Raw genomic sequence first — 19,684 nt, 5'->3', positions numbered from 1 at the left:
TATATATATATATATATATATATATATATATAATTTTAAAATTACAAATTGACCATTTGCCAAGGCACAAAATTTGTTTTTGTGATAGGTGCAATATGCAATAAAAAATAGATAAGAAAATCCCATTGTTGTGAAAAATAGATACATTTTATTTTAAAATATTGTAAAATTATATATAATAATATATTCATATATGAAATAAAATAATATAATATTAAAATATGTAATATAATATATACAAATAATAAATAATATTTTATTCTAATTTACATTATGGTATTTTAATATATCAAATATAATATATTATTATATTATTTAAAATTAAAAATAGACCATTTGCCAGTAGGTGGGCCCAAAGGGAACTTTATAATTTTGGGATGAAAAAATCAATATCATAGGTTGAAAAATCTTTATATTTAATAAAGAAAATTACAAAAATATATATTTATATACAAAATGCAATATTGTATTATAAAAAAATTATTATTATATAACATTATTCTTATATAAAAGTAATAAGTATATATATAAAAGAGACTGAAGGGGAATGAGTGATTGAATTGAAAGAAAGCATGAGTGACAGAGGGAAGGAGAGAAAGCATGTCAATGCTCACTAGGCACTTGAATGATAAAGGACAGCATTTGGTCATGTGTGTGCGGTGAGGGGTCACTGCGAGTGCAGACGTATACGACTCCCTCAAGGCCTATAAGAAACTCTGTCTCTAAGATAGACAGTAACAGAGAGTATAAATCACAGCTGCCTACAGCGGCCTGTAAACTCTGATCAAACACATGGCGGTAAATGAGACACACTATAGTATGGCTGTGTCCAAATAACATACAGAGGTTTCAGTGTCAGTGTGCAATGTCTGCGTAACCTCATACATTCATTTAATCAGTTTTTGTAGACGTGTCCTCTGCTAATAATGTTATCCTACAATCCTGTGCATGCAATTCAGAAAGAATTTAGAGAAATTTCCTCCTCCTGCAATCACATCAGATCACCAATCACTGGAATCAGGTGGCAGCCATTACCTCCTGCTTATGGGAAGGGGGAGAGAGAGCAAAAAACAAAACAAAATACGTCCTTGGACGTAACAAACGGTGTCAAAGGAAGTAGTTTAATAAAAAAAAAATTCCATTAAAAAAATACAGATTGTAGTCCTTTAATGTTTGTTTGGCTATTTCAAAAGCTCATTCAGACTACATCATTAGACGCCAATAAAGCTTTATTATCTTTGATAAGGTTCACACAAAAACATACATGACATCTTAAAATTATACACAAACATAAAAACAACAAATAGACACAAAAAAATCATCTAGTCTGCTATTACCATATTTTTAACTCTTCAACTCTTTTCAACCTAACTGGAAGCAAAGCTTGTAGTGTCATGCAGACACAGCGTTGGATATTATTTAAACTGTTTTTGATTGTTTTAAAGGCCTATGCACCGATATTATGCCTTAAAAATTAAACGAAGCTCCAAATGTAGTATTGATTAGAAAAAGATAAATGCAATGTAATAAGATGCAACTAAAGCTAATAATCATGCATAGCTAAGTAAATAGTCATTTGTTGTTAATGTCAAAGGTCACGTCCCATCAAACTCAAAAAACTCATCATTCACTTAGTAGAAGCCAGTTAAATTAGACAGATGGCAACATATAAAATAAAATGCTCTTAACTTCAATAAAAGATGAAGAAAACATGCACATTAGTTGCATTTTTAGTTGCATTAGATGCAAAAAATATACATTAATTGCATTGTGTTGTGAATTATTGATTGCAGAAAGAAGCGAGGATGTTTAGAAACCAAAACTGACAAGTTTTTTCCAAGTTTCCTTTTCAGCATTTTTACATGAATCATTATGCATATTATTACAGTGTATGCAGCTGATTTTAAATGTATATTTAATAATAACCCCATTATTTGGTGTTGTGTTCAGTCACCATATATAAAAACCAACACCAGTTAATTAAAAAAAGTATATAAAAAATACAACATATTAAAAATATAAAACTTTAAGATTAGATTTTAATATATTACATTAAATTGGTATTGTATAAAAATAGTCTTTTCTGAAGTGAAAATGGTTGAGAGACACTGGTTTAAAGAATATCCTGACGGTAATGCATTGGGAGAAGAAACAGATTGTCTGAGGAAGACTGGAGGAGAAGATATGGGCTGGAATTCTATTGTTCAAGGGGTTTCTCTCTCTGTCTCTGAGCTTTGTGTTCAGCTGACAGCTTATTGGAAATACTGGAGAGCATGTCAATCACAGACATACAGTGTGTGTGTGTGTGTGTGTGTGAATCCTTTTAGTGATCCAGCCTTCAATTCATGCAGTCCATACTGATTTTTTATACCTTCATAACGAACGCGGTCACGTTCATCTCTACAGCCGTATTTATGACTATAGAGCATAGCATGAATATATATATATATATACATATCACAGAGACTGTGTCCAAACTACACATCTTCTATACGTCTGTGCACAAACTATTGTGTGTTACTGCACAGCTCTCAGGAAAACATCATTCATATCCCTCATATCATTCCACAGTCTCTTTCATCTCTCATAATAAAAAAAAAAATATTTCATGTCCATTTACTAATTTATTTCTAAAGATAATGTGCATTTTTCCATTAATATTGCAAAATATACCGCATCAGGATAATAAAGCTTGCAATATATAGTAAAAATGTCCATCACTTACATTTAGTTTCATGCATTTAATAAACGCTTTTTTCCAAAGCAACTTTCAATAGAGGAAGCAATTTATTCCTGATGCACAGGTTGTATTAAAAAACAAGAGAATTGAAACAAAATTGCCATTTATAAAATAGTGCAAAATCAATGCAAGAACTTATGCTGTGTGAACGCCCACTTGCTATGCTTTCTTTTTTTAATGCATGAATGCACTATTATTCCATTTTAGTCTTATGCATCCGCACATGCACAAAGATAGCCAATGAAAGATTGTGAAATATTATTCAACAAATGGATTGCTGCTTTTTGCTTCATCTCTCTGGCTCTTTCTCTCTTTGTTGTTTTGTATATGTGGGTTTATTCTGAAGATCAAAGAGAGGAGAGATGGAAAATACTCTTATCCGTGCCGGACAGCAGCACTGTTTTACACAACACACAGAATCATTTTAATAACCAGATTTCACCAAAAGTGAGGATGTTCACTCATGCAAAACTCATCAGCATTGTGGGCGGTTGTTAGGATCTTGCTGCTCATTTATTATGGTGTTCCATGGTTGCTAAGCTGTTGTAAGTGGTTGCTAGGTGGTTTTCTTACTTGCCAAGATGACCACCATATGAGGTTTGGTGATGACGTCAAATAGATATTTTACATTTTTGTCATTTAACAGACGCTTTTGTCCAAAGCGACTTACAAATGAGGACAATAGAAGCAATCAAAATCAACAAAAGAGCAATATGTAAGTGCTGTGACAAGCCTCGGTTAGCCGAATGCAGTACTTGTAGCAAGGTTTTTTATAATAAATAAAAAGAGAATAATTAGATAGAATAGAAAAAGGATAGGTAACCCTAGTGTTAGATGTTTTTTATACAAATATAAAACAAGTCAATAGAATAGAAAAATAAAAAAGGGTCATTTTTGTAATAAATACAAAGAGAACAAGTAGATAGAATAAAAAAAGAATAGAAGACACTAGAGGCTCTTTTTTCTTTTTATGAAAACAAGGTGTTAGAAAAGAAATTGAATAGAGAGTGCAAGTGTTAGGCCCAAGTGTTTTTCTAAATAAAAATGAAAATAGAATTAAAATAGAGAGGGCTATAGAGTTAGAGGCTCAAATGTTACACTGCAGGCCAACAGTTTGGAATAATTAAAAAATTTTTATGTTTTTGAAAGAAGTCTTGTATGCTACCAAAGCTGCATTTGTTTGATCAAAAATGTGATAAAACAGCACTATTGTGAACTATTATTACAGTTTCGTAATATACTGTAAAGTGTCATTTATTCCTGTAATCAGATCTGAATATTCAGCATCATTACTCCAGTCTTCAGTGTCATACGATTCTTCAGAAATCATTCTAATATGCTGATTTGCTGCTTAATTATTATTAGGTCTCAATTATTAAGAATTGTTCTTATTATTATCAATGTTGAAAATAGATTTTGCTGCTTAAGAATTTTGTAGAAACCATTATGCATTTGTTTTCAGGATTCTTTGTTAAAAGTTAAAAAGAAAAACATTTATTTGAAACAGAAATATTTTGTAATATTATTAATGTAATGGATCCTTGCTGAATAAACGTATATATTTTAGTATGTTTTGAAGTTTCCGCAAAAAATATTAGGTAGCAAAATCAACATTGATAATCATATTTGTTTCTTTGAGCAGCAAATCAGCATATTAGAATGATTTCTGAAGGATCATGTGACACTGAAGACTGGAGTAATGATGCTGAAAATACAGCTTTATATCACAGTGATAAATTACACTTTAAATATATTACAGTAAAACAACAGTTACTTTAAATTGTAATAATGTTTCACAATATGACTGTTTTTACTGTATTTGTAATCAAATAAATGCAGCATTGGTTAGCAAGAGACTTTGTTCAAAAACATATTATAACAAACTTTTGGCCAGCAGTGTATGTCCATTTATATTGACATTTTAAGGGAGAAAAAAACAGTAAAATCTAAAAAACAGTTTTCTTTAGAACTTCTCACTGAGAAGCTTTTGTGGGATTAAAATGAGCAATAACCCTGAGGTTACAAAGAGCAAAGTCTTAATCTGTCATCTCGCTCTCTCTCTCTCTCTCTCTCTCTCTCTCTCTCTCTCGCTCCCTCGCTCTCTCTCTCTCTCTCTAGGAGAAATCTGTGGCTTTCACGTGCAGGGTCTCAACGCTCCGTTCGAGGCTGTGGTTCTGAACCGCACGTCAGGAGAGGGCCGTCTGCGGGCGCGTGGACCGATCGACTGCGAGCGACAGAGAGAGTTCACCTTCATCATTCAAGCTCACGACTGTGGCGCGGGACCGGAGGGACACGCAGAGAAGAGATCACACAAGTCAGTGTGTGTTTGAATAAATGCATGTTCTCCACCTCAGTCTGATTCATGCTTGTGATGTTTTGAACTGGAAGGAACACGGTGAACTATTTTTAAAATGATTCATCCGTGCTTGACTCACCTCTCTGTTATTCACAGTTTCTTCTTTGAAGGTTTTTTTGTTTTCCTGCTTTTAGAAGTTCTCTGTTTTTGTGTCCTTTAAGTCACACACCTGCTAGTTGAAACTTTTTAAATAAAAAAGTTTGGCGTCTGTAATTTATGTCTTTTGAGTAAGTCTCTCAACATGGCTGCATTTATTTGACTAAAAAATAGAGTAAAAATAGTAATATTGTGAAACTTTATAAGATAGTGTTTAATGCTATTTGAATATATTTTAAAATGTCATTTATTTCTGTGATGCAAAGCTGAATTTTCAGCATCATTGCTCCAGTCTTCAGTGTCACATGATCCTTCACAAATCATTCTAATATGCTGATTTAAGAAACATTTCTCATTATTATCAATGTTGAAAACAGTTGTGCTGCTCAATATTTTTGTGGAAACCATGATACAATGCTATTACAAAATTTAGGATAAATATATATAATAAAAAAAAGGAAATTAATAGTTTTATTTAGCAAGGATGCATTAAATTGATCAAAAGTGACAGTAAAGCATTTATAATACTCCAAAAATTCATTTTCAAATATTTTTTTTTTTTTTTTTTAAATATTAAGTAAAAACTGATTTCAAAATCGATAGTAAAGGCAACCCTTATTAATAAATGAGTACCAATAATAACTGATAATAATTGAGAAAATCAGCATATTTCAAGCTGCATATGCGAGTGATTTCTGAAGGATCCTGTGACACAGAAGAGTGGAGTAATGATGCTGAAAATTCAGCTTTGCATCACAGGGATAAATTACATTTAAAAATATATTAAAATAGAAAAACAGCTATTTTAAATTTAAAAAATATTTCACAATTTTCCTGTATGGTGAGAATAAGAAACTTCTTCTTACATTAGTGTATATACAGTATTTCAAGTTAGTAAAAGTACAAGTTTTTTATCTCAGTACTGACTATGAAAAGCAGGTGTCTGACCTTCAGGCATTAAAATCTTTTAAGAGCTCTTGCTAATGAACACTGCACCTGTTTACCTGCAGACTGAGAGCTGCAAACAATCACCAAGCCAAAGACGCTTCTCTTTCCCTGCAGATATCCACATAAAGATGCTTTAACAGAGTGAATGCACTGAGCTGACTGAAGTCCTTTGAAACAAAATTACATAAAGACATTTGTGAATGAGTGAGATAGAAATGAGGTTAGTGATGAAACCGTGGGAAAAAAAGATAAAGAGGGACCTTCCTCATTACTCTGTATCTCTTTAATCCACACAGGATTACTGTATCCGGCTTTGACAGCTCGGATACATGATACCACTCACACACACACACACACACACACACACACACACACACACACAGACAGATAAAGGATTAAAGTGAGATATTAGACTCTAAAGGGCAGTAATGCTTCAAAATCACACTGCTTCACTAGAGATTTTATGCCTAATGCATATATAAATGCGTATGTTCTGGTTTTTAACATTATAACACAGATCAGCAGGGGTGTTTGAAATCCTGTCATTTGTCAGACGAGCTGTTGCCCTTTGCAAAGTATTACTCACTTTTTATGCTGTCTTTGACATGAATGATGCAAGCTTGTTATTTTGGTATTTTCAGCTAGCAAAAGTGTGTCAAGGCAGGCCGTGAGGATACCTGGAGGCGCCTTTTTATTTCATTTCAGACTTTTTTTTAATATATATATTTCTCTCCCTGACTTTATAAAGACCTGCAGGAGAGAGAAATCACAAACGAGGTCTCTTTAGTATGTTCGCTGCTTCTCCTGGACAGTGATGGAGAACAAATATAAACTTTTGAAGTGTTTTATCTTGGGAAAAAAGTCTCCTCTAATATAATTATAGACACAAAAATCACAAGAAGACCTGCAGCACAGGTGACTGTATTGGCAAATGCAATATAAGTCTGATTTAGTCATATGGTCTTTAGTTGCTGTCAGGCCCCCTAAAAACATGCATTTAACTCAGCAGTCACATCTGTGGTGCGCTATTATGCCATGTTTCCATAAAATCACTAAATAAAATGCAGCCAACCGTGCTCCTCTCCTGATAAACACAACCTGACATAGTTGCTATTTTAATAGGTTTATAAAAAATATGTAGAGAAGGAAACTGGAAGGAATTTAGAGATGAGACACATGTCCTGAAGTCTTTTTGCTTGGGAGAAATTAATTAATTAAAATAAATCTGAAATAAAATATAAATATTAGATGTAATACTTAAACTTGAAAAACTTCAAATAAAGTTGGAAACTGAAATAAAATAAGATGAAGCACTAAAATGTTAAAAATTAAAATGGAAATAAAATAAAGATAAATGTTTAAAAAAATGACAAGCACATACAGTTTTTAAAAGTCAAACTAAAATGAAAATGAAAGCAGAAAGTATAAAAATAAAAATATTAATGAATAGAATAATGGTATATAAATAATGCTAAAATAAAAATGAAATGAATATGATCTCAATTTTGTTCCTTTTATCAAGTTTGAAATTTGATACAATGTCTCAAACTGTGCTCAGATTTGCTAAATCAGCAGAATTTAACAGAAACATCTCAAACAGAGTTGATAGTTAAAGTAATAGTTCACCAAAAAAAATAAAATTAGCTGTAAAGTTACTCACCCTACGGCCATCCAAGATATAGATGAGTTTGTTTCTTAATGGGAATATATTTGGAGAAATGCAGCATTGCATCAGTTGCTCAGCAGTGGATCCACTGCAGTGAATGGGTGCCGTCAGAATGAGAGTCCAAACAGCTGATAAAAGCATCACAATAATCCACAAGTAATCCACACCAATCCAGTCCATCAGTAAACACCTTGAGAATCCAAAAGCTGTGGATTTGTAAAATAAATCCATCATTAACATGCTTTAACTTTAAAGTGTCGCTTCTAGCTATGAGACTATAATCCATAATAATGTCCATCCAGTGTTGTTCTCTTAGATTAAAATCCACCCACATATTTGTTTAGACCTATTTTGGACCATTTTCACTTGTAAACAGTGTTTTATCTGTGCATATTTCTTTCCTGATTCAGATAAGATTACTCTTACAGATAAGAAGCAATATAATGCATAGAAGACTCACATTTATAGCATGAAGCAATGATTTGATGCTAAAAACATGTTAATGATGGCTTTTATTCTTACAAACACGCAGTTTCTCTCTTCATAAAATGGTTATTGATTGACTGGAGTGGTGTGGATTACTTGTGGATTATTGTGATGTTTTTATCAGCTGTTTGGACTCTCATTCTGACGGCACCCATTCACTGCATTAGTCAGCAAATGATGAAATGCTAAATTTCTCCAAATATGTTCCAATGAAAAAACAAACTCATCTTCATCTTAGATGGCCTGAGGGTGAGGACATTTTCCCCATGAAGTCTCCCGGACAATGAAAAAGCTATAAAAACCTCTCTCTCATTCTCAGGGCTGTGGTGCATGTGCAGGTGGGAGATGTGAACGAGTTTTCTCCCGTGTTCGGTCAGTTGGAGTATCACGGCTCGGTGACGGAGGGCAAAGTGTATGACAGTATTCTGCAGGTGCAGGCGTCAGACCAGGACTGCTCTCCACAATACAGCCAGATCTGCAACTACCAGATCACCTCTCAGGACACAGCCTTTGCTATAGACCGCAACGGTTAGCGCACAAACATACAAGAAACACATGCAAACAGCACTTTTCTGTCTATATGTACATGTGTGTGGTTGTGTGCAGGTAACATCAGGAACACAGAGAGCCTGAGCTTTGATAAGAAGTCACATTATAAAATCCATGTGACGGCGTTCGACTGTGGTCAGAAGAGAGCAGCACAGGACGCTGTCGTACACATCCACGTCAAACCCATCTGCAAGCCTGGATGGCAGGGTGAGATCTGGAAATGTTTGACACATTTTGTACATGAATATGGTCAGGCTTCAGTGGTCCACCAGGGAGTAAAGTCATATTTACAAGTTACCAATTTGTGCACTTTCGAGGAAGCTAATGCACTAAATTCTTTTCCATACACTCTTGTGTAAAAAAAGTACAACTCTGTCAGTGGGCCGGCACCCTAAGGTACAAAAGCTAAAATGTGCCTTATTTGCTCCTAAATGGTGCATTTTAGTATTAGTACCTTAAAAAAAACATAATTGTACCTTTTGAATGTTTACTGCAATGAAAACAGTTTTGTACCTTTTTTATGAGACTGTACAGCTGGACTGTTTTTAGAATATATGTTTTAAATAATTGTCATTGTTATTTTAGTTCCGTTTATTTATACACTACTATAGTATTTATTAGTTAATTTTTATGAATAATTATTTTGGCAAATAAATGGCAACATTTGGTAATTCTGTAAATCTACTCTTAAATTTGCTTGTTTAGTAATAAACTTAAACTGAAGTTGGTGAAGTTCAGTTTGAATCTGATTCATTGAACGAATCATTGAATTGAACTGGTTCACTGAAATGAATCATCCGAATAAACAGATTCTCTGAAATGAATCAGACTTCTAAGCATTACTGGATTACTAAAATGAGGAAAGTGCCTCAGCTTGTAAGACTTTTTGCTCCAATACAACACAACATAAAATCTATGACTTTTATGTCGATACTCCCCAACACCAGAGTACATATTCACTTGTTTCATTGATATAATGAATCAATATAATAAAACCAAGGTCAGTGTGGGAATTAGATGCATGTTCAAAATGCACAAAAAGGAGTAAACAATCAAAATACAGTTCTGGTACAGTAATTCCAGACATTTCCTATGATCTGTGCATCTGTCTAAAACCAGATTCAGCTGAGTGAGTTACACACACACACGGGCCAGTTCTGTGCTTTGAATTTCCTGTCACTTTCTGTCCATCTCTTTCTTTTCCCTTGAAGCTATTTTTGTTTGCTTTTAAAGTCAATATAGTATTGACCCCCTCCCGTCTCTCTGCTTCTGTTTTTTTTCCTGTAGGTTTGTGTTTTTTTCTTGCTTTTGATTGCCGCAGGAGGCTTGCATCAGAATTAACACACACATTTTCATACGATAGCCAGCATGATGCATTATGAGCTTTGACGGCTCCTGGTATCAGTTTTACTAGCTAAAGATGTGACGCATCTAAAGCAGAGTTGCTCAACTGCCTGCTTAAAATAAAATAACATGCAACATGTAAATGGGAAAAGAAAATTCTTCCCCATTTATTATTTTGTTGATGTTGAAAACTATTTTTATTTTAGCACAAATGTCCTCATTTTCGTAAACTGCATTTGAATGAAGTAATTGCTATTCTTTTCACTTTTTAGGTGAATTAATACTGAAAAAAGGTAACATCTAAGTAACTGGTTTCATTCAATAAAATAATAATAATAATAATAATTTATTTAGCATCACTGAATCAGCCTAAATATACCAAAAAAAAACTAAATTAATATTGCACTATTTGCAATGAACATTTGTTTAATTTCAAGTGCATTTCCTTTAAAAACAGATCTTTGAGGACAATTTGTATTGATCACAGCTGCAATTATTCATGCAAAACTTGGTGTGTTTGCATTTTAAAACTTTAGATGCCAGAAACTCAGTTTCATTTTAGCATTTGATTCATTTAGATACATTCAGTCTTCACGCAAATTCCAATAAGCTTTGGTATAAAAGCAATCTGGCCTAGTTTGCAGAAGTCAGCTGCTATCAATATCATATCATTTGCCTAATACAGTATAATGCATTTCTCATTGCTGCTTGTCTCTGCAGAAGTTGCCTTTGCTAAGCGGCTTCCATCTCTTGCAGTCTCTCCACTGATATGAGAGCAAACAGGCACATTTCATTCTGCGCATGTTGATGCATAAAATTATGTTCATTTTTAACATCTCCTCATGAGTTGTTTCCTAGCTACAGTGGTGAACAGGCATTACTAGTTCTCAGCTGTAACCCAAGTTTAAGCAGAATTAAATTCTAGCTCACATCAAACAACTTAAGTGTAAAAACAATCTTAAATTTGATCAAAACTGTGAATATGAATCGTAAAAATTGAAGCTTCTGCAAGTCAACATTCAATCAAAATGATCAATTAAACCTATTTATATTCTTAAAGTGATAGTGCACCCAAAAATGAACATTTTGTCATAATTTATTCAAATCTGTATGACTTTCTTTCTCCTGTCAAAATAAAAAAATAATAATAATTTGAAAATTTGAAAATTAATACTATTTAAAATACTGCTTTAAAACTGTAATTGTTTCATTAACTGTTGTGCATGTTATTCCAAAAGCAAAAAAGTTTATATTTTTAATTAAAATCGCCCTCAAACTTTCCTTGTCTGCTAACGTCATCAAACTCAATTTTTTCCTTGCCTTCAACTGCCTTTTCATCATCCAGTCAACTCACAATGGATAAAATCAAGTAAACTTTTGGTCTCGAGTAGTTTGTGTCTCCCAGAATGCACTTTGATGTGTTTCTGATGTGATTGTCCCTCAGGTGAGTTTGGAAACTTAAAACATGTTCCTCCTTACTCTCTCATACACACACACACAAGCATTTGGTCGAAGCTTCAGGCCAATTTTTTTCCAGCCCACTGGATGATGACAACTTGAGTAAAGGCCATTTTTTCACATCTGACATAAAAGCATGAAGGAGAGAGAAAAGCAAACAGCTCCCGTTGTGTCTTATAAGCAAGGGTGAATAATTTAGCAGGGGTGGACATGCACCATCCACACACACACACACACACACACACACACATTTTGTTGTTACCTTTAGGCTCCCTCCATGCATAAAATAATCATTTTCAGCTCTAAATTCCCAAACCCGGCAGCTCAAAGTGTGTTTGTGTGTGAGCTAATATTTGTGTGCTCTTTGTGTGAATGCATGTTTACACAATTCATTTAATACTGTCCGCCGTTTTAATTTTCACCCATAAATTCATGTTAAATAACCACTGGCTGCAGAATTCATTACAGCCACAATGTAGCCTGAAAAATGTAATATTTCACCAGATGCACTAAGAGCTCTGGGTAACAAACCTCAAATATATTAAAAATTATAACTGAATAAAACAAAAAAGAAATGATTCTTCTTCATTAAAAAACAAACAAATGGACTTATTCAGTTAGTTACATAAATAAAATGCTTCTTGTCATATTTGTACTCCAAAAAAGACTTACTGTGCTGAATATACATTATTATATTTAATATACACTTAGGGTGAACCTACTCACTATATAACAAGTATATTGTTATTAAAATTACGAATTTAAGTAAATATCATACATGTAATTACATAAATCCAGTTTAACTAAATAAAATTGAAGTAAATAAGTACATACTTTTTGTTTTAGTCAATTATAAGGCAAATGTTTAGATGATTTTTAAATTTTATTTATTCCATACATACATTTTTAGTTTGTCACTGCACTGATATTAGCACAGCTATGTTGATTAAATGACGTAACAAACACCAAAATCATTTTATAACCATCCTACAACCTAACCCAACTAATTGTAACCATAAAAACTTCAACAACAAAAACCTGGCCTTTTAAAAAGGTTTTTCCTTTACTCATAAATTCATAAAATAACTCTAAACTCCAACATTTACAACATTACCAATTCAGTCCTAGACAAAGCATGCTAGGAACTAATAATTCAGCTTGCGATTTCAGCTCATGCATCAAACAACTGTCCATGTAGTCCCGACACAAATTAAGTAAACCGTAATTTTACATATTTAAGCAAACTAAACACAATTATGATAAAAAAGTTCAGCAGTTGTGTTGATTTAGCTCAATTTAGTTTAAATGAAGGAGCATCAACTTCTAAAGACCAGAATATCAATGTCTAGAGACAAGTCTATAATAATAATGCACTTTCAGCAAATATGACAACGCAATGCTGAAATATTTACCAAAACAAAGCTGTCAAGGGTGGAAATGCAGTCTCTTCAATATGTTTCAACCCTGACCTGTGGGCAGTTGTTTCAGTGTAAAATAGTGACATTTTTCTTGTAGAATATCCTGTTTCACTCTAAAATGCATCAGATTATGGAAGTAAAATTGGTTATGAACTGTGCTTCATGTTGACTCTAATGCAGCTGTATATGATTATTTATCTACAGCTGATAATGCAAAAATTACAAAAAGGTAGCATGCTTATACACTGTTAGAAAAGAAATGTGCAGAGGTTTTACCTTTTGGGGTAAAACAGCTTATCATTGGGGCTCAAAGGGACACCTTTGTACCTTCTTTTTCCCTAAAGGGTTTCCCTAAAGAGTACATATTACTACTCCCCATTTAGCTGTGGTACCCATAAAGGTACAATTTTTGCACATTTGTTTCTGAGACTGCAGGTTTTTGGACACTATATAGTATCCCACTTTGGAAATCTTTAATGGCGTACCATGATATTTCCATTTGATATCATCACTATATATCATAATCCCGTGGCCGCCACAGTACTTACTTTGTAAATAGCAATCACTAAGTTTTAACTTCTTTTGTGAATGTTTTGGCTCATGCACAAAAGAAGGTTGTGTTTTCATCTAGGTGTATTTAAAATGCACTCATGTTGGGGAAAACTGACTTGTTAATTGTGTGGACGCCTGGAAAACACTGACCTCAATAGCTTAATTTTCCTGCTCAGAGAGTCTAATATTTAAGCTACTTATCAAAACAGTATCTAACTTTCTTTCTTCCCAGGCTGGAGCAAGCTTGTTGACTATGAACCAGGAACGGGCAGTAAGCTGTTATTTCCCAAGATGCACCTGGAGACGTGTGCGGGATCGGTGTCGTGGATCAGGACCACAGTGGAGCTGGAGACGAGCGGTGCTGGGAGAGGCTGTGACAGACAGTCTTACTCTAAGCGATCCTTACAGAAGCTCTGCGGTATGATTAACAGCTATTTATTCCATTGCACGCTTCCTCATTTCTCTCGGGTCGGTTTAATTACCAAATGTGCCTGAGGGCTAAACTAGTCAGACAAAACCTCCACCCTTGTCCTAGAATAGGTATGTGTCTCAGTGCAGAATCATTAGAAGCATAATTCATCCAAATCTTAGGGATTGTTTTGAGAAACTAAGAATGAAGCTATAAAATACAAATATGCAGCTCATCACAGATATTCAAGAAGACTAGCGGTCCTTTTATATGACGTGTCAGCATATCCTAATGCACTGGACTCTATGGGGTGAAGAGTCATATTAATGGTGTGATAATGAATGATATGGTAATGAAATCCCACACAAAGCAAAAGCTGACCTGAAGTCATTGTGAGATTTTTAACATGACAGGCAGTGGAAATTTCTATATATATATATATATATATATATATATATATATATATATGTGTGTGTTTTTTTAATTTTTTAATTTTATTTTTGTAAAAAATTAAAATAAGTGATTTTTAATAGTAACACACACACACACACACACACATATATATATAGTTTAAAGTATAATTTAAGGTGAAGTTCATTATTAATTTTTATATATTTATAACAAAATGTAAAAAATAATAATAAATGATTTTTAAAAAAGATATGTGTATAAAAACATAAAAACATATGTATCCATATTTATACCATAAAACATTAAAAAAAAAAAATATATATATATATATAAATTAATTATTTTAGTTTAAACAAAAGTATATATTACATAAAATTAGTATGACGCATCAATGCATCAGTACGCGCATTACTCACATTTTAATAACCCTATTTACTTCTGTAAAATTAATAAATATCAAAATCTGTATGGCTTTTCATTTGAACTTCAAAGTCAAAGTCCATTTAAACTTCCTCAGCTGTGATCTGTTTTTCAAATGATTATTTTATCTCTAAACTCGCTGGTCATGACGGCAACATACCAGGAGCTTCATCAGGCAGCACAGATCTTCTGCCGGCCCCCAGCGGTGTTTTTAATTGGACGGCGACTCTTGAGACGGATGGCGGCCGGGACAGTGACCTCACATACCGCTTTGATGGTCGTCAAGCTGCCAAGATCCCAGACTGGGTCGTCCCTCAGAATCTAACCCATCAGTTCACCATAACCACATGGATGAAGCACGGGCCGAGTCCAGGACAGAGAGCCGAGAAAGAAACGCTGCTCTGCAACTCTGACAAAACAGGTGAGACAGAGAGAGAACTGGATGAGAAGAGGGGAGATGGAGGAGAAACCTGCTTAAAAAACAGCTTATGGATCCTGCCATTAAAAAGGAGATCTCTGTTGTTTCTGCTATACAGCATATGTAGACTTTCATACCTCCCTGATTTCCCCTAAGGAATAAGGTCCAATAAACTCTGGAAATCTCAGTAATTTACTTATTAATTACATAATATATAACAAAATAATTATAATAAATTAAATAATAAAATTTAACAAAATTAAAATTGAATTATTACATGAAAATTAAATGAATTAAAAAAAGCAAAAAAATAATAAAAATTAAATAAAATTTAATATATGCAATATAATTATTGTAATTATTTTAGATATAATTTAAGTATAATTGTTAAAATAAAAAGAATATATTATTTATTTTCATAATTCATTATTAAAAATATATGAACTAATTTCTCGTCAAATTCTTTTAAGACCAAATGATTTAAGCTGCTAGTCACATAAATTTAGCTATTTGCATTTACTTTTTCCAACTGACTCATTTGTGTCTAATTATAATTTTCCTATGGAATTTGAGGAGAAATATCTGATACAGGATTATTTAAATACCCCATAATAATGTCAAAACAAATCCATAACTTCCATAATGGCACGACTTGCTTGATAGTTTGGTCACACTTTACTTAAAGCCTTTATATATATAATGCATTGTGAAAGTAATTGTAATTGTAATTCACCTTATAATGCATTGTATGATGTTAATTGTAACCAGTTATAATACATTAGAATATGTTATGCCTTTAAAAAGTATAATGCATTAAAACACATGACAAACAAGCCTTCAACTATTATAATGCATTTTAGCTTTGGTTACAATTATTTATGAACCGATGTAATGCATTACAACGTCCATTATGAATACATTTATAATGCATTATACATAAAGGCTTTAAGTAAAGTTTTGTATTGCACACAGGAAGTTTTAAGAGTATAACTAGCTTAGTCACCAAAAAGTTCATGATAAGCCTTTATTAGATACAAGCACCAAACCAGAACTAACAAGCAAAAAGCAGCCAGGACATGGAGGTTCACGCTGGTCTTTTCAGCAGGATTGAAGAGGAAACAGTTAAGATCAGAATTTGATTGGTACTGGACGATTGGAGCTGTACTTCCAGCCCTGTTAGGTTGACTATCCTCTCCTGTCAGGATCTCTATATAGATAAACATACACCAAATTGTGCCGTTTCTTTTCTCTCAGGTTCAATTTAGCGATATTATCTTGTATGTCAAGAGGTAATTGTATTCTCTGTCTGTCTCTTGACCTCTCCGTTCTCTCTTTGTATCTCTGTCTCTATCACTTTCTCTGTCTCTCTCAGAGATGAACCGACACCATTACTCTCTGTATGTGCATAACTGCAGGCTGGTTTTCCTGCTGAGGACGGACTACACACAGACAGACTCCTTCAGACCGGCTGAATTCCACTGGAAATTAGAGCAGGTATGAGAGACGTTTTATACTAGGAAAACATTATCATGTATGCATGTTTAGATAATATAAATTTGATAAACAAGGGCACATAATGTAGTAGGGACACTAGGCACATGTCCCTACCAAGATCCAGCGACTATTAAATTGTCCCTAGCAATAATTTTAATCAAAAATGAAATATATGTGTATGTAACTATTGTTGTTGTCAATTCGGCGGCATCTAAAATAGTTTATACCATTGATATTAGCTGAGAATTTAAAGTAAATACACTAGAAAACTGCAAGTTTCAAGGACGCACATTTAATACATGTGTGGAGTAAAAACAAACAATTTAGACGACGTGTTTAAAGGGTTACTCCACCCCAAAATGAAAATGTTGTCATTAATCACTTACCCCCATGTCGTTCCAAACCCGTGATAGATAGATAGATAGATAGATAGATAGATAGATAGATAGATAGATAGATAGATAGATAGATAGATAGATAGATAGATAGATAGATAGATAGATAGATAGATAGATAGATGATAGATGGATGGATGGAACAACAGGTGATGGATGGAACAACAGGTGATGGATGGAACAACAGGTGATGGAAGGATGGATGGAACAACAGGTGATGGAAGGATGGATGGAACAACAGGTGATGGATGGAACAACAGGTGATGGATGGAACAACAGGTGATGGAAGGAACAACAGGTGATGGAAGGATGGATGGAACAACAGGTGATGGAAGGATGGATGGAACAACAGGTGATGGATGGATGGATGGATGGATGGATGGAACAACAGGTGATGGATGGAACAACAGGTGATGGATGGAACAACAGGTGATGGATGGATGGAACAACAGGTGATGGATGGATGGATGGATGGAACAACAGGTGATGGATGGAACAACAGGTGATGGATGGATGGAACAACAGGTGATGGATGGATGGATGGATGGATGGATGGAACAACAGGTGATGGATGGATGGATGGAACAACAGGTGATGGATGGATGGATGGATGGATGGATGGATGGATGGAACAACAGGTGATGGATGGATGGAACAACAGGTGATGGATGGATGGAACAACAAGCAATGGATGGATAGAACAACATGATTGATGGATGGATGATGGACACACAGAACAACAGGTGATGGATGAATGAATAGATAGATAGAACGATAGAACGATAGATAGATAGAACGATAGATAGATAGATAGAACGATAGATAGATAGATAGATAGATAGATAGATAGATAGATAGATAGATAGATAGATAGATAGATAGATAGATAGATAGATAGATAGATAGATAGATAGATAGATAGACTTTTTAGGGTGAAGATAAAGCCTTAGAATAAAGAGAGAAAAAAACAGTGCAGTCATTAAGAGAGTGTTTTTTTTAGCTGTGCCAGAGAACGGAGCTGCGGGAAGACTTAATTATCTGAGAACAAACACACAAACACAGCACAACACAAAACTAGCAGTGTCCTGCATGAACGTATCTGCCAAAGACCACTTAAAAACCCATCAGAAGAAATGGCAGGGGGGCTTTAAAACACAAACTCCTCCAAAAGGATTGGGCACAGAGGTTCTGCCATCCAGAACAAACAAACTGATGAAAGATCAACTTAAACATCAGAGCATCAAACCACAAGCTATTCTGAAGAGCCCATTTAGCACAGATAGCATGGATCTGAAGCAGTGCAGTTGCATTTATTTTTCATTTATTTTTTCTGTTCCTTTGAAATCTTCATTACCATAACTGTACATTTGCTACCTACATGCTCAGCATTAGAAAATGCAAAGATAGTTAAAGATTCTACGGAGATTTTAAGCATCAAAGAGCCTTTTTCCCCAGTGGAGAACCAACTCTTGAAGAACTTCACCCCACCTTAAAATGAATTTCATAATGTAGTTTCACGAATACATAAATGCGTTACATAAAATATATGGGGTTGAGGGTCCACTGGCCTGAGGGAGAAACATTTTGGTCTTTGCACATCTCAGACACTTCAAAGAACATGAGCGATCTTTTTTATATCTTTCCTAAAGGCTTTTTTTCCCCTCTACCCGCAGAGGAAAGAGATCTAATTAAATTAGCTTTTTTCAAGAATCTGAGTTTAATTTAATCAGTAAGTAGATGGTGTTGTGTTTCCATTATGAAAATTATATTAAAAGATGAATATTAATACAAATATGAAGTTTTGTTGGACGAGTGCTGGGTGTTGACTCAATAAATGCCAATTCCAGTGTTTCACTGAACTTCACAAACATAATTTTTCCTCCGTTTGCTTTACGCATTTGTTGCAAAATGAAATAAAATAAACCTTACACTTAGTATATTTATGCATGCAGAAAAAATTCCACCGGATTCACAACAGCATCATATGCACCTAAATTTGTCCTCACACTCAGTCTCGAAACTCTTATTTACAGGCTGCATTTTTAAGTAATTTATGTTTTATTTATTGTTAGTCAGAAATAATTAATACTTTTATTACCATATAACCTTTAGTGAAACAGAAAGGTTCTTCAGATGTTGAAGGTTATTTATGGAACCATTGAGACAAAAAGGTTCTTCTATGGCATCGTGAAGCACCTTTATTTTTAAGAGTGTAGAAAAAATATTTTTCTAGTTTAATGTTTTTTTTTTAAGAATCTGAGAATTTAATTGAATTATTAAGTTAATTGGATTAATTAAGTTTAAGCATTAAACTAGAAAAAAAATCTACCAAAGGTGTAAGACAAATTTATTGAAATTAATTTTGTTTGTTTGTTTTGTATTTGTTAATGTTGGTTGATTTTCTTGAATGGCACTCACTCTTTGACAACAGTTATAAGTTCAAGTTCAAGTTCAAGTTTATTTGTATAGAGCTTTTTACGATACAAATCGTTGCAAAGCAGCTCTACAGGAAATTAAGTTTCCA

General features: G+C 33.7%; 1 protein-coding gene across 1 annotated transcript in view; it reads left to right on the top strand.

Moving 5' to 3' along the window:
• LOC306851603 (calsyntenin-2-like) overlaps positions 1-19,684 on the top strand; it is a 50,463-nt gene that overhangs the window by 12,206 nt on the left and 18,573 nt on the right. The window contains exons 3-8 of the mRNA XM_079387986.1: positions 4,859-5,054; positions 8,612-8,820; positions 8,899-9,048; positions 13,846-14,031; positions 15,017-15,274; positions 16,644-16,765. Of these exons, the coding sequence (XP_079244112.1) occupies positions 4,859-5,054; positions 8,612-8,820; positions 8,899-9,048; positions 13,846-14,031; positions 15,017-15,274; positions 16,644-16,765 (1,121 nt within the window). The remainder of the gene's footprint in view (positions 1-4,858; positions 5,055-8,611; positions 8,821-8,898; positions 9,049-13,845; positions 14,032-15,016; positions 15,275-16,643; positions 16,766-19,684) is intronic.

Source organism: Barbus barbus (assembly GCF_936440315.1).
Source record: "Barbus barbus genome assembly, chromosome: 31".
In the NCBI taxonomy this organism is placed as follows: domain Eukaryota; kingdom Metazoa; phylum Chordata; class Actinopteri; order Cypriniformes; family Cyprinidae; genus Barbus; species Barbus barbus.
Note: the sequence above shows the minus strand (reverse complement) of the source record. Positions and strands in the feature narration are given on the sequence as shown.